Source organism: Pholcus phalangioides, unplaced genomic scaffold (assembly GCF_987345545.1).
Source record: "Pholcus phalangioides strain wild (caught in Gottingen) unplaced genomic scaffold, Ppha-v1.0 ptg000005l_1, whole genome shotgun sequence".
In the NCBI taxonomy this organism is placed as follows: domain Eukaryota; kingdom Metazoa; phylum Arthropoda; class Arachnida; order Araneae; family Pholcidae; genus Pholcus; species Pholcus phalangioides.
This window is the reverse complement of record NW_028301598.1, coordinates 12,645,668-12,661,844: the sequence shown is the minus strand read 5'-3', so window position 1 is coordinate 12,661,844 and position 16,177 is coordinate 12,645,668. Positions and strand designations below refer to the sequence as shown.

The 16,177-nt window shown below is 43.7% G+C and overlaps 1 protein-coding gene across 1 annotated transcript; it reads right to left on the bottom strand.

Annotated features, from left to right (window-relative positions):
* Positions 1-2,171: 2,171 nt before the first annotated feature.
* Positions 2,172-5,517, bottom strand: HDAC6 (histone deacetylase 6). The gene has a single exon (XM_089232333.1). It carries the CDS (start codon positions 5,425-5,427, stop codon positions 2,464-2,466), a length of 2,964 nt encoding a protein of 987 aa, XP_089088459.1. The 5' UTR covers positions 5,428-5,517; the 3' UTR covers positions 2,172-2,463.
* Positions 5,518-16,177: the final 10,660 nt, after the last annotated feature.

Below are 16,177 nucleotides of genomic sequence, written 5' to 3'. Positions count from 1 at the left end.
TGTAGGGATTTTTTTACAATCATGGACAGCATTCGGGATATAAAAGAATTTCTCGGGAGTCTGGGAGATAAGAGTAAAAATTTGGGAGCCTATATATGGGTTAGTTGTATAAATTTGACAAAATAAAACAAAAACGAATGTCAACCAGAAAACGTCTTAACCTGATGATAAATCAAGTGTAGTCGGCAGTGAAGTTTGTTTGAAATTGATGGTGAAAAAAATTCGTTTTAGTTTGATCATGTTAAAGAGATAGGCAAATCTCTGACAAATACAACGGCACAACAGACAAAATGCAGGCATTTGCCCAACGAGGTGGCTGATAAAAAGATGCCCATAAAATATATATGGATGTCATATATTTAAAAAATACAGCAACCCAATTAATGCAATTAACACAAATTATAAACAATATATACACATGCCCATAAAATATTATCCAATGCCCATAAAGAATACTTATGGTTGTCTTATACTAAGTATGGATAGCTTGTCGATTTACCCCAACATGTTTATCGTATTTCTTTTTAAACGTGCCAATTGTGTTACAATTTACTACCTCTGGAGGTAAGCTATTCCATTTATTAACAACCCTATTAGAGAAAAATTCCCTGCGACACCATAGCCTTGCATTGTAAACGTGAAATTTTGTCTCTTTCAGCACTTGTTATATACAGAGGGTGTGGCATTTTACTGGCGAAGCGTTGATCCTAGAAGGCATATTTCCAATTAGAAAAAGTATCCGAATAATGTGTAGTATTCAGATATGTCATTCATGTTGCAAGGGGTTGTTATTTATTAAAATTTAAAAAAAAAATCAAGTTTTATACAGTCCCTTTGTGCCTCAAAAGCCAGAAAGTTGTTTCCCTGCGTCTCCTGAGCCCAAGAAAAAAAAAAATTCATGTTTCCGAGTGCAACATTTACTGAGATATTCAAGATGATGTTTTTTTTTTGTATTTTGAGCCATATTTCGGTGCCCTTCCCTTCCAAGTTGGAGAATTTTAAAAAAAAAATTGTAGGCAGTGTATTCAGGTCTAGAGGATTACGCAGGTGTAATTTTGTAAAGATTGCATTTAGTTTCAATTCTCTATGGGTGTGTCCAACCTTGAATACGATTTCGGGCAACCTTTCAATGTAAAAAAGTTAAAACATAGAACAAATAGATTAGTGTACAGCCAACAAAATAACATATGAATTTTTTTCCGGGGACAAAGAAGATGTGTACTCAATGTATATATATATATATATACCATTTTTAGTGTATTTTCAAAAGCCTGGGGAGGGAGGGGGAGGCGGCAACGGCCCCGACCCCAAATGACAGGCCTGCCTTTTTATACAAAAAAAAAACTTGAAATTTGAATGCTTCTTTGAAAAGTGTGGGTTTTTCAAAAAAAAAAAAAAAAAAAGAGCACAGGCCAAAAGTTTGGATCGGCTTGAGTCTCATTGGAATCCATTCCCCAGGGTGTCTGTCCATAGTTTTAATATGGGTTGGGGGAATTCCTGGGGTTCGATTCATTTGTTTAGTCTTTGCAAATAAGTTTTATTCGTGGTGTCATTGGTGATTGATTCTTGAAGTATAACAGCATAAATTGGCAACAGGGGTCCCGCTACATATCTGCCCATGGGGGGGGGGGGGGGAGGGGGCTGAATTTGATTCATCAGTGAAATGCATGCAAATAAAGTTACGTTCACGTGGCTCTTTCATTATCCCTCTTTTCTCTTAAGACATGTAGTCATCCAAATTGGAGTCTACGTTTGATTAAAACAAACTCGGGTGAGGTTGGAAGAATAAAATAACCAAAAAAAGTAGAATAAAAATAAAAATTTGTAAAATAGAGACCCGATAGAAATGAGAGAGTATAAAACAGTAAATTTTAGCATCAACTCAATGACATGCTTTTCGGGATAGAGAACCAGTTGGTAAAAAAAAGCGTGTTAAATTGAGAGTCGATTGTATGATATGAAATGAAAAAAAGGGGGTTGGCCGCCAAGGGCCCCCTAATCTATAAAGGTACAAAAACATTCGAAAGCATCCGGTGTCTGATTGGAAGATTTTCTTAGGGCTACAAAATTGGAAGCACTGGCACCTCTATGGCAACAGGTAAAAACATCACTTACTGAATCATAACTTAGGAATGAAAAAGGCTTAACATCACAGGACACACATTCGGCAAATATTTCTTCTTTATTGGAGAAAAATAATGATCAGAACATTGAATAATAAAATAAATGAGGGTGAACAAAGCGATATTGTTCCAAAAATTGGTAAAAATAAAGGAACAAAAGTAGACATTTGATCAATGACGAGAGAAATAATCGCACTTCAGAGTTCGCTCAATATCAAAACTTGAATAAACAAATATTTTCTTTTTCTCGGATAAACTTTTTCCATAAAAAAACTACAGTTAAAATAATAATAGTAATTTAAAAAAAACTATCTAGGATAACATTTTTTTGACATATGCTTCAGAAAATTCTAACGTTAAACTTCATCAGGTGAACATGTTCTTTGACGTCCATCAGGGCCTCGTTGTGCACATAAGAATCACAAGCATAACACCAAACAGAAAGATCGGAATAACTCAGCGTAAGATAATGCTGCATGTTCATGCCATGTTCCAACATGTGCCCGTTGATAAAACGCCCGCAATACACTTGGTAACAATGGAGACACACCCAGTTCTCCCTCTCCTCGTGGCAAACGAGGCACGTATCTGACGGATTTAAGCCTTCCGCAGGCAGCGACTGGAGTAGGTCTAGGTGTGGGCACCAACTCAAGGGTGCGACAAGTACATTCATTGCCTCGTCCAAACGAGATTCTGATTCTGGAGGTTGAGGAGCATCAGCGACGACGAAAACATTCAGCATGGAAGATGTCAGGGCATTCGTCGTAGCAGATGCATCACCATCGGGAACTTCTCTCATGTTAGGGATATCAACGGGACCACTGCTCACAGAATTGTCCACCATCGGTTCCTGAGTGAATGTGTCACTGATATTCGGGACTTGGGCTCCGAACTGAAGGCACTTCCAGTACTTCTGTTGCATCTTGACAACATTGCGGATGACAGCGATTGCAGCATCTGATGGGACTAGTGCTGATGGTAGCTTCTCCAGTGGCCCTCCGAGAAGAGACGATAAACTGAAACAGACTGATTCAGATATGGAGACGATATTGTATCCACCTTCAAGGGCAAGCACGATTTTCCCACCTGCCAAACCACCCAAGAGCCTGGTCATGTGACCATAAAATGCAGGATTCACGTTACAGTCACCCAATGGATCGTTTACTGCGGCATCGAACCCAGCGGAAACGAGAACCAGATCGGGACAGAATTCATAAGCTACAGGAAGCACGATATGGGTGAAAGCTGCCAGGTAATCCCCGTCACTCACTTCACCATTCCACGGGATATTGATATTGAAACCGGCTCCAGAGTCTTCCCCACAGGCATCGTAATTAGAATCTTCTATGCGCGGGAAAAATGTAGCGTTATCATATCGATGCAAAGAGATGTACAAAACGCTGTTATCCTCATAGAAGATGCTCTGAGTGCCGTTTCCATGATGGACATCCCAGTCGACAATGAGAATCTTTTTAAGTGAATATTTCTTCTGGGCATACTTGGCGGCGACAGAGACTGAATTGAAGATACAGAAACCACAAGCTTCATTGACATCTGCATGGTGACCAGGAGGTCGTATCAAAGCGAATCCGTTAGTGCACTTCCTGGAGAGAACGGCATCAATAGTCTGCAGCAATGAGCCACAAGCGAGAAGGGCACAATCGTAGGTTTCCTGACACATGTAAACAGATGTATAGTCCATAGCCATCTTAGTGATGGCCCTGGGTTTCATAGAAGATGTAGATTTAATTTTCGACACATACTCGGGATTATGGACGAGCTCAAGTTCGCTCTCCGTGGCTCTACGAGCGACTAGCTGGAAGCATCGGTCCAGGATTCCTTTCTCTTCAAGTTTTCTGACAATACCTGACAACCTTTCTTGGCACTCCGGGTGATTCTTTTCTCTGTGATTAACATGTTGGTTCATCCTGGAATCGGTCACTACACAGGTGCGCTGGTCAGGAACGGCCAAATCTGCTCTCCCGATGAGTTTCTCCAATTTGGATTCCAGTGCCGGGCAGATAACCTTACTTGGCATCACAGAGTATTCCCGAGTTTGATACGGTTTATGCAACACGGTGTTGCAAACGTATCTGGCTTGCACGACATGTCTATGATTGGCACCACCACCATCATCATCACCAGTTTCATACACATCCTGCATGCGGAGGCTCCGCCAGAATGGCCGTTGCATGCTAATGACACTGAGGATTGTCTCCACCATGCTGTCATCAATCAGATCAGTTGGCGACACGGCGGGACAAGGATCACCAAGAAGGGATCTCAGGCACAGAGCGACACTCTCAGAGAGAGAAGGCAGACAATAACCACCCTCTAGTATAACACAGACTTTACCCCTGGCGAGACCCGACACCATGTTCAACAGATGAGGATACAAATGAGGCGTAACTTCCATCTCTCCTTCGGGACAGCCGAGAGCCGCATCGAAACCGGCAGACACAATAACTAAATCGGGATTGTACTCGTAGGCGACGGGCAGCAACAGGTTATGGAAGATAGCCAAATACTCTGTGTTCCCGAGACCAGTCTTGTTGAGCGGGACGTTGAAATTGTACCCCTTCCCAGGACCGGAACCGATAAAGTCGAAGTTGGATTCCCGGAGACACGGCCAGAAATCTCCGTGCATGTAACGATGGATCGAGAAATACAAAACCCTTGGGTCGTCGTAGAAGGCAAACTGGGTTGCTTGCCCGTGGTGTACGTCCCAGTCTATTATTAGGACCCTGTCGAGCTCGTGTTTCTCGAGCACGTGTTTAGTTGCTAAGGCGACGTTGTTGAAGAAGCAGAAGCCGCAGGCGTCTCCAGGAAGTGCGTGGTGTCCCGGCGGTCGGACGATGGCCAAACCGTTGTCCAGCCTTCCCTCGGCGACCGCGGACACCAGGTCGATCGTGCAACCGGCTGCGAGCACGGCCGACTCGTACGTCTTCGGGTGGAAGTACACCGAGTCGTAATCCGAGGAGAGCGCCTCGAGTCGCTCGGGATCATCGACGTCCGACGACCCGCGGACCACGTCGATGTATTCCTGAGAATGGTTCAATCTGAGCTCTTCTTCGCTGGCCGAACGCGACGGCATCTTGACGCATCTGTCCACGAGGCCGTAGTACTTACACCTCTCCAATGGAAACTGGTACCGTTCAGGTTTCTCAATGTGATTGTCCCACAGGCATTGGTGTTCGGCCATTCGTTCATCGTATATCAATCCCGTCCGGTTCGTCCGCGGGATCGTCTCGTCGTCACCGCCGCGAAGAGATAGACGTTCAAAAATCTCAGCGACTTCAGCCATCACTCCCTATCAATTCGTGATATGATATGATAAAAAAATTTTAGCTGTTTACTTATCACTCCGCGGGAAAAAAACCAACTCATTCTATCTCCACAGTGCCTTTACATCGACTGGAAATGTAAAACTACGTATAAATTAATGATTACATGTATTGGCAATTATTGAATTGAATAATGATGAAAAGCTTCTGGATCTCATTAATAAACTATTACGTAATGACTTTATAGAATTTTTCTGTACAAGGGGAAATATTTATAATTTTTTTACACCTTTTCATTCGATTCAAATTATGAGGCTTTTTTTGATCACGTGATATTTCCCTTTTTTTTGAGGGACATACAAGATAATCAATATGGCAACTTCCTGTGCGATTCATAAAAGAAACAAATCTAAATTAAAGAAACAGAAATGAATCGTTTTTTCTTCTTTCTAATGGGAGCTAGAAATTTCGATTTGTTTTTAACTTCAAGTTATCGATATTCCTGTTTTTTCTTCAAAAATGCTTGATTAAAGCCTAACGGCCGTATTCACCAACACAGTTTCAACTGCAATCGCAGGTTAAACGATCAGCGATCGACAGGGATTGGTTAAAATCCTTAATTTAACCCAGTGATTCCCAACGTGGGCGTTAACGCCCCCTTGGGGGTGATGGAATGTTCCAGGGGGGCGGTAGAAGCTACGGATATAATATAGGATCCTATGGGTGAGATTGCGTTGGGGGTCGATGGGAGAAAAAAATTTCTGAAGAAGGGAGCGATGGGACAAAAAAGGTTGGGAAACTATGATTTAACCAATCCGTTTCGATCTTCAATCCTTTCACCTGCGATTGCAGTTGAAACTGTGTTGGTGAATACGGCCGTTAGAGGAGAAATAAAAATATTTCACTCTTGGTTGAGACACGAGAGGAGTAGCACCTCTCTCTCAGTGCTCCGTGCACCGATGATCGTATAGCAAACCGATCTAACTGACCTAGCGGCATGAAGCTAGTCAACGTTCCGTACCCAGTCGGACATAATTGTAATTGAATTAGTCTAGGTTTTTAAAAACTTTTTGTAATTCTACCCACAAACGACTTTGACAATTTATTCCCGAAATGGCACTTGAACTGAAAAAGCAACCGATATGCTTCATACATGGACACTCGTTATCCCCGGGCAACAAGGCATGGTCCACCATGGCGGAAACCTTCAGCAACCCGAAGGTGCGACCAGAGGTACAGAGCCAAGCTGCCGTCAAATATCTCGCCAGAATTGCTGAGAACTACGCCCTATGGAGACGAGTCCATCCTCGGCACACGTCGGTTCAACGTAAGACGCACTCGTGCCCAGCAGATGACATCCTCGAGAAAACCTTCCTGATCTACCTGGAACTCCGGAGACAGCCGAAAGATGGCAGCACGCTCCAACTCGAGCTTGCAATCAGGCAGAACTTCGTTCAACTCCTCCGAGCTGACAGTAGCTGTTACTTTAACCAGCCGTCACTCAAGGCAGTCACAGAAGACTACTCCACGAGGATTAACGAAGCAATCTACCAGATATTCCGGAAGCGGGATAAAATCCCGGAGTTCCTGGTACCAACCTCAGTGAAGGTGATCCCCCCTAAAAGCAGTGGTGGAAATCAAGCTGCAAAAGACGGAAATAAGATTCAAGGACTTAACGTCCCCGCAGAACCCGTACTACCAGGTAAAGGCCCGGAACGGCCTGCGGAAAAACAGGAAAACAAGACCGGCAAGGAAAATGAAGAAACCACTGTTACTGTCCCCTCGCACTCCCATTCGACGGCGGCACTGGTTCAAACTGACCAACCACACGCTTCCCTAGGTGACAAAGTCCCGCCTACAGCGGTCGGCGAGCCAGGCGGCCAGCAAGAAGGTCGAAGTAGACCCTCGCTGTTGATCCGGTGCGGTCGTCGATGGCGTACAGTGGCGAAAAAAATCAAGGAAATATGCAGTGCCGCGTGTGAAGTTAAATTCTCGCGTGGCGACTACAAAATTACGTTTTCGGACACCAATGACCGTGACAAAATCATTGAGTTCCTTTCCAAAGAGGAAATACTAATTCTCAGGCAGTCCGCTCAAGCTGCGGACATTTTTAGCGTAATTCTACGCGGACTTGACTCAGCAATTCCAGCTGACGAAATACTTCAGGAACTCAATGATGAGGGCTTCAAACCACTAAGAGTGACCCCCATAAGATCACGAAGACGAAGGACTCGGTCTAAAATTCTCCCGTTATGGAAAGTCGACCTGCCCAACAGCGACGAATCCAAACGAATATTTGGGCTCAAGCAACTTCTCTTAGTTGCTGTAACAGTCGAGAAGCACCGACGTAACCCAAACCGAAAGTCTCCATCAATTTGCTTCCGATGCTTAAACTGGGGTCACTCTGGTGTCTCGTGTGAGCTCCCTCAACGATGTATGTTTTGTCCCGGATCTCATGACCGAAAGCAATGCCCCAAAAAGCGTGGAATTGACCCCCCTGAATGCTGCAATTGTGGTGAAAACCATCCAAGCACCTCACGAAAGTGCAAAGTGTTCAAAAGTGAACTTGCAAAAATGAAGGGGAATCTTGAACACCAGGAAAATCCCACATCAGACGCCGAGACCATACATCCCGCGATTTTTCGAAGATCAGGGAAAAATTTCAAAAATCCCAAATATATCCCGAGAAAAGTTTGGGAAAGCTTCCTGAACCACAAGAACTCGAACTTTCAGAAAAAAGCTGCCACAGGCAACTCGAACCTTCCCGCGGACAGCAGTGATGACAAGCCACCTGCATCTACGGACTTGCCTACGGACTTTAGTCACCCCATCGAGAAGGAAGATAACTCGAGGCTCCAAGGCGAGAAGAAAAAGACTCCGCCCCGACCCAGAACCGATGGCACTGGGCATGAGTGCTCCCCGGGCCCAACCGGACCTAGTGACGGCGGCGCAAGTGCCACCACCTCCGACCAAGTAGAAGCTGACGAAGCTCGTAAGCCCGCCTCCCCGGCCTCTGTCTACTCGTCCTCGGCGTCATCAACGTCTTCGGACTCTGACTCTGAATCGTCAGCCAGCCCTGATTCAGCACGGGACTTGTTCGACTTTGCCAAGGCATGCATTCAGGATTCTGTCCAGCAATGCTCAAAGAAAGAGAGGGGTGTAATGTGATAGGCCTCCTCGTGGTGCACCCTGGGTAATGCTAAATCTATCACACGTCATTGTCATCGCTTATTTGTGCTCATATCCTTCACTTTCAATAGCCAAGATTACATGTTTTTTCTACACAACTTACAGTACTTGTCTTGCGTCTTGTTTTGTCCTGTACATGTTTATGTCTTGTGTCCAACCCCTCATTGTGGACCCCGCTTAGGCGGGGAGGGGTCCTCCCAGACGGGGCGTTGCTTCTAGCGTATGCTCTGTCTGGGACGCTGTCTACCTGCGTGTTTGCCGTGCGTGGAGACCCGTAAGGCTGGAGATGGGGATCCTGGTTAGCCTGATGCGCTAGCTTTGGCCTCGGATTCAGCCGAAACGGGAGGCTTGGATTAGCCCCGTCCAGGTCAATCGGCTGTGGTCGCCTCGGTGGCTGAAGGGGTTACACTACTGGGCAGGTAGAGGGGCCGGGCCTGCCGGACGTCGTTGAGGTTTGTTGGTGCTGCTTCACGACGATCTTGGATCTTGAACGCGTCTGCTCGCCTGCTTTGGTGGTGTATAGCTCCCACCTAACCTGACGTTGCTACTAACTTTCACCGGTTACGTGTGCGCGTCCCCTCGTAGGGCTCCATGGTGGGCATGGTGGGTGGGAGTGGAACAATACCCATTCAAATATGGGAAAAAATCAAAATGCACCAAAACGTCAAAGAACTGCTTCAAACCAAACACATGTCACTGTAACTGCTTCAATTTCATCAACTGTCTCATTTTTCTTTCTGCACTCTTCAGATAACGAAAAACCGCTGGCCAAAGTATCACCATTTGTAATAGATAAAGCTCTCTATGGCACAGTTGGTACCTTAAAATCGGTGAAGGCCCTTCGTTCAGGAGACCTTCTCATCGAAACTAACACACCTAAACAATCCGAACTCGTTCAAAAGCTCACATCTCTCGGAGACATTCCAATAACAGTCAAAATCCATCCCACGTTGAATTATTCACGTGGTGTCATTTCAGATAATAACTTAATTAACATGGATGAAGAAGAACTAACACAAGAGCTGGCGTCTCAAGGCGTAACATATGCCAAACATATCATGAGCCGCAAAGATGGCAATCCAGCTCCCACACGAAACATAATTCTCACATTCTCATCACCAACATTGCCGAAAGATATCAAAATAGGTTATTATAACCTCAAAATCCGGCCATACATTCCTAACCCTGTTCGATGCTTTAACTGCCAAAAATACGGCCACTCACGAACGGCGTGCCGCAGCCAACCCACCTGCGCAAAATGCGGTGAGAAGGACCACATTTCGGACAACTGCACTAATTCACCATTCAAGTGCGTCAATTGCGGTGGCGACCACCCCGCATTTGACAGAAAGTGTCCGAAATGGAATGAAGAAAAAGAGATCCAGAAGATCAAGGTCCTCAATAACATCTCATATATCGAAGCACGCCGCCGTATAACCTCTAACCAAACTCCACTAGCTACTAGATCATACTCTAATATGGTAGCAAATCCATCATCAGCTAATATGACTAACAATGTCACCAAAGCATCCGTAACAACTCAGACTGAACCAATAGCTGATACATCAACTCAAACATCATCATCTAACCAACCGTGTAATAGTTGTGGCTGCTGTTGCTCCGCTGGTTTCCGGAGGGAGTCCACTACCTCCGAAGAAGAAGCGGGAAAAGCAACGGCTAACACATTCAAAATAACTACAGATACTAAACCAAAAATCAACTCTGCAAACAAATCGAAAAAGAAACCATTCAAGACCGGATATTCACGAAAAGCTGTACAGAGAGCGCTCAAATGTCCATCCATGAAGAATGTGTCATTAATTGATGACACATCAATTGGTGACATGGACCTTGACAATAGATCAGATTCCGGTACTACTCGCCGTAAACTAGACCGGAATAAATTTAAAGATCTTGAACCGTCTACTTCTTCTTAATTTATGGCCAACATAATCCAATGGAACATTCGTGGTCTTAGATCCAATTACGAAGATCTCAAGGATTTGATCAATCACTATCATCCTGTTTGCGTGGCACTCCAGGAAACTTTCACGAAGCCCTCGGAGACATGGAACATCAGGCGACATTCCCTGTTCCGTATCAATTACGATGACGGGAGTAGAGCTTGCCGCGGTGTTGCTCTGCTGGTTCCACATCACGTGTCGTCGCGCGTTCTAACGCTGCGCACGAACCTGCAAGCCATCGCGGTGGAAATTTCTACTGGCCTAAGAATTACCATCTGTTCCGTTTATTTGCCACCAAATGACACCATCTTACAGAGAGATCTAGAAGATCTGATTGATCAATTACCTCCACCATTTTTTCTTCTTGGAGACTTCAATGCACATAACATAATATGGGGTTCTAACAGCAACACCCCTCGTGGGGAAATGGTTGAACGACTGTTAGATGACATGGACCTTGCCATCATGAATGATGGCAGTTTCACTCATTTCCATGCCCCAAACAATAGTTTCACTGCAATAGATTTATCGTTATGCTCACCTTCACTCTTGCCCAACTGGTCCTGGTCGGTTGATCCGGACCTCCACGGGAGCAATCATTTTCCTCTAGTGGTTAAGTGCCTTGATCGAAGCCATAGCATACCTGAGGGTCCTCCTCGGTGGAAGCTTGTGGCCACCCGATGGGCAGACTTCACAGTCAAGGCAGAAATCACGGAGGATATGGTTTCGCAACCCGACGTCGACCACTGTGTCGACCTTGTCACCAGTTGTGTCATCTCTGCAGCAAATGAATCAATACCCAAAGTCTCCTCGAAACTTCCTAAATTTCCTAAACCTTGGTGGAACCACGAATGTAATCTGACTATTAAAGCACAAAAGAAAGCATGGAGTAGGTTCCGGCGGTATCCTACCCATGACAACAAGTTGGCATTTTTAAAAGCAAAGGCGATGGCGAGAAGAACCAGGCGCCAGGCTCAACGCGAGTCCTGGCAAAAGTTTACGACGGGAATCAATTCATCAACTTCATCCAAAATCATTTGGGACCGGATCCGAAAAATCAATGGTCATTATCAGTCTCATCCACTTACCATTTTAAACACCAATGGCACTATCATCAGCGATGTGAGGGATATTGCGGATACCATCGCCGCTCATTTCGCCGCTGTTTCCAGTGATGCGAATTATCCCCCATCGTTTCATCCCATTAAATCATCAGCCGAACGTACATCGTACACCCTCCGGCCTTTTACACCGGAGGGGTACAATTCATTGTTCACCCTTCATGAACTGACGACGGCCTTGCAGCGAAGTCCTGACTCAGCTGTAGGGCCCGATGCTATTCATTATTCCATGATTCGGCGTCTATCACCAGAATCACTGTCACATTTACTCATATTATTCAATCGGATCTGGGTCAGCCATTCATTTCCTGACACCTGGCGAGCAGCCATTGTTCTTGCATTCCCGAAGCCTGGCAAAAATCCTCAGCAACCTAACAGTTACAGACCTATTGCTTTGACCAGTTGTCTATGTAAGCTCATGGAAAGCATGGTCAACTATCGCCTTATGCACTACCTTGAGGTTAACAATATTTTATCTAAACATCAAAGCGGCTTTAGACGGTTCAGGTCCACAACATGCAATCTATTACGCCTTGAGACATCAATAAGACAAGCATTTGTGAAGAGGGAGCATATGCTAGCCATATTTTTCGACATAGAAAAGGCCTACGACCGTACTTGGAGGCACGGAATTCTTTCCGACCTCTATAATAGCGGCTTGCGGGGCAACTTGCCCATTTTCATTAAGAACTTTCTCGCTCGCCGCATCTTCCAGGTACGGATCGGAAGCACATTATCAGCTCCCCAAATTCAAGAACAAGGTGTACCTCAAGGTAGCATTTTAAGTGTAACACTTTTTATTTTAAGACTCAACGGGGTGTTGAACCAACTCCCGTTGTCTGTCACTGGCGCACTTTACGTGGATGATCTCTTGATATCATATCAATCAGTGAATATGAGGACAGCCGAGAGACAATTGCAAACCGCACTCAACAAGATCAGCAAGTGGGCACATAATAACGGCTTCTCATTCTCCGCTGACAAAACTGTCGCTATGCACTTTTGTCGGCGTCGAGACCTACATGATGACCCACAATTGTTTCTAAACAATAGTCAAATACCAATAGTAGAAAATACAAAATTCCTCGGCATCACATTCGATAAAAAGCTTACTTTCAAACCTCATATTGCACAATTGAGAGCTCGTTGCATGAAGACGATGAACCTCTTGAAGGTCATCTCGTCTACATCATGGGGAGCAGACCGTAAGTCACTCATTCACTTGTATAAAGCTTTAATAAGATCGAAGCTCGACTACGGCTCCATTGTATACGGGTCAGCACCTCGGAGTTATCTGAGTGTGCTCGACCCAATTCATCATCTCGCCCTGCGGATTTGTTCTGGAGCATTCCGGACGTCTCCAATGGAGAGCCTGTATGTCGAATGCAACGAGCCATCACTGACATCAAGACGCCAACAACTTTCTTTGAAATATTATATCAAAATGAAGTCTTTACCAGGTCATCCACTTCATCGTGTCATTTTTAATCCCTCATTTCATAGACTATTTGCTGCTCGCCCTTCATGTGTTCCATCTTACGGTCTTCGTATGAGGGCACTTGTGGAAGAACTACAAATAGACATCAGTCGTGTGGCCCCAGTTGCTTGGCAACTGGCACCGTGGGAGCAGTCTCTGCCAGATGTCTCTCTTTCATTATCATTATACCCTAGAGCCACCACAGCAGATGTCATATATCGACAGATATTCTTTAGGCACAGGGGTAGGTACAATAGGTACTTCCCCATATATACCGACGGCTCCAAGAGCCCTGGGCATGTCGGTTGTGCCTACATCTGCTGTGAGGAGACATCTTTCAAACTTCCAGACACATTCTCTATTTATTCGGCAGAACTGTACGCAATCCTTCAGGCTCTACGTCATATACGACGCAAACGCCACCGACGATGCATCATTTATAGTGACTCTCTCAGCGCGTTACAAGCACTGTGTTCCTGTACGTTTCACACTCATCCATTCATTCATGCCATTTTTCATGAACTGCATTACCTCATTCATCATGGTACCACAGTAAAATTATACTGGGTACCAGGTCATGTAGGAATACCGGGCAACGAAAAAGCAGACACCGCAGCTCGAACAACAACTAACATTGACAATAACCTTTTGGTACCTGCCAGTGACCACTTCTCAATCCTCCGGGAAGTGATGCATCACCGCTGGCAGGATCATTGGAACCATCAGATAAATAATAAACTTCATGCCATCAAGCCTGCACTTGGCCTTTGGCGTTCGAGCTGCAGAACTAACAGAAAGGAGGAAGTTCTGCTTGCCCGGTTGCGCGTAGGACACAGTCGCCTAACACAATCATATTTGTTATTACGAGAGAGTCAACCAGAGTGCCCTCATTGTCAAAGTCCATTGACCATTGCTCATGCTTTTACTTGTTCACATCATCGTCATCATTTTACGACCACTTTTGGTCATAGTCATCTTTCACTTCATGATATTTTAAATGACAATAGCGATGCATCTCGCATTTTTAAATTCATCAAAGCCATTGGTTTTTATGACAAATTATAGTTTTTAAAATTTATGTCATTGTTTTACGTTTCATGTTCCGTTTTATATGTTATAGTTTTTTGACATGACAGAAGGACATTTTTCTCATTTTTGTCTTGCTTTGGCGCAGTTTGACCAAATTGGTCCTTGCGCCAAAAAAATTCAAAATCCAATCCAATCCAATCCAATCAAAGAAAGAGAGACGAGCAACTCTGCAGAAATTTCTGAAAGAGGCAGGTCGCATTCTCGGCAGATAACTGAAGAGAATGAAGGAGCCGAGAAGCAGCTCCCATAATTAGCAACATTAGCGTTGCACATTCTATCTTTTTCTTCATTTCCCCATCTTTTTCGAGAATATCTTCTAAAAAATCCCAAAAAAATTTTTAAAACTTAAAAACTTTCAAAAAAAAAAAAAAAAATTATTTTTTCTCTTCTCCATCTATCGCTACGAACTTTTTAAAAAGACTAACTCTATTCTTCTTTTTCTTCACCTTCTAATTAATAATTTTTAATAAATTGTATTTTTGTGTATTTTTCTTCCTTTTCAGCCAATCCCTGACAAGCCACTCTTCCGACCAATGAGGAAGAGGCACGACGAACCAAGATGGCGTCGCTGAAGCAGTTCACTTTTCCTGCCGAAAATATTAATAAGTAATATGACTAACAAGTTCGTCCAGACATGTTTTCCTGGTTAATTAATTTAAATTAATTGACGTAGACAGGCTCCCTAATTCTGACATACCACACGCACTTCACAATCCACATACATTTGCACCCTTGCCTTTCCCTTCATAGTGGCCCCCCGCGGGCCGGTTTAGAAGGCAGCTAATGCCCGCAAACGGGTAGGCACTGCCAGAAATCTTTCCCGAGTTCGAGTTCGAGTTCGAAAAATATTTCTTCTCGATGATTAAAGCTGCGGTTCTTCGATGTAATTTATATGGGCCCATAATTAATTTCAAAATATCCTAAACTGTATGGATTGATGCAATTGGATAATATAAGGCAATACGGAGACATTAATTCTCATTTTCCCGCTCGAGAAGATATAAATAAACATTTGAAATCAATGTTATTGCATGAATATCACCTCAAAAGTGGGTCTCGCTCATTATTTTATATTTAATTTTCTAGGTTTCGTATCTCTAAGCGAGCTAAATATTTCGAAAACCAAAGATTCAATTCAATTTTTAAAACTACTGATGTGGCGAAAAACCCCACTAAATTTCCGCATTTTTATGCTAAAATCGGCAATTTTAACATTGATCTCTATAGGGCCGTATTCACCGACATGGTTTAAACTATAGTCACAATTTTTTGATAAGAGATCGACACAGATTGGTTAAATTCAGGGTTTTAACCAATCAATATTGATTTCTTATCCAAAAATTGTGACTACAGTTTAAACCATCTCGGTGAATACGGCCCATAGGGATCATCCATTGAGAAGAAATATAAGGAATAATACTATCGGAATACTATACATTGAGGAGAAATATAAAATATATTTAGGTAAATATATATTAGGATATTATAAGTCCAAAATTCTCTCTTTAGTATCGAGCTTATATTACTGGAAGGCGGGGCTAACGAGAAAGAGCGTTTCTCGTTAGCCCCGACTGGAAGGAGTATGACGTCAGCGGCCTCCCCCGACATCTCCGTCGGAAGATCACGTGACTCGGTGCAAACAAACACGATTCCCTATAGATATCGATGTTAAAATTTGCCGATTTTATCGTAGAAATGCGGAAATTTAGTGGGGTTTTTCGTCACATCAGTAGTTTTAAAAATTGAATTGAATTTTTGGTTTTCGAAATATTGAGTTCGCTTAGAAATATGAAGCCCAGAAAATTAATATAAAATAATGAGCCAGACCCACTTTTGAGGTGGATATCCATGCAATAACATTAATTTCAGCTTTTTATTTATATCTTCTCAAGCACGAAAATGAGAATTAATGTGTCCGTATTGTCTTATG

Excerpts from the sequence above, each read along its gene's own strand:
- HDAC6 (XM_089232333.1), bottom strand. The coding sequence starts at position 5,427 with ATGGCTGAAGTCGCTGAGATTTTTGAACGTCTATCTCTTCGCGGCGGT.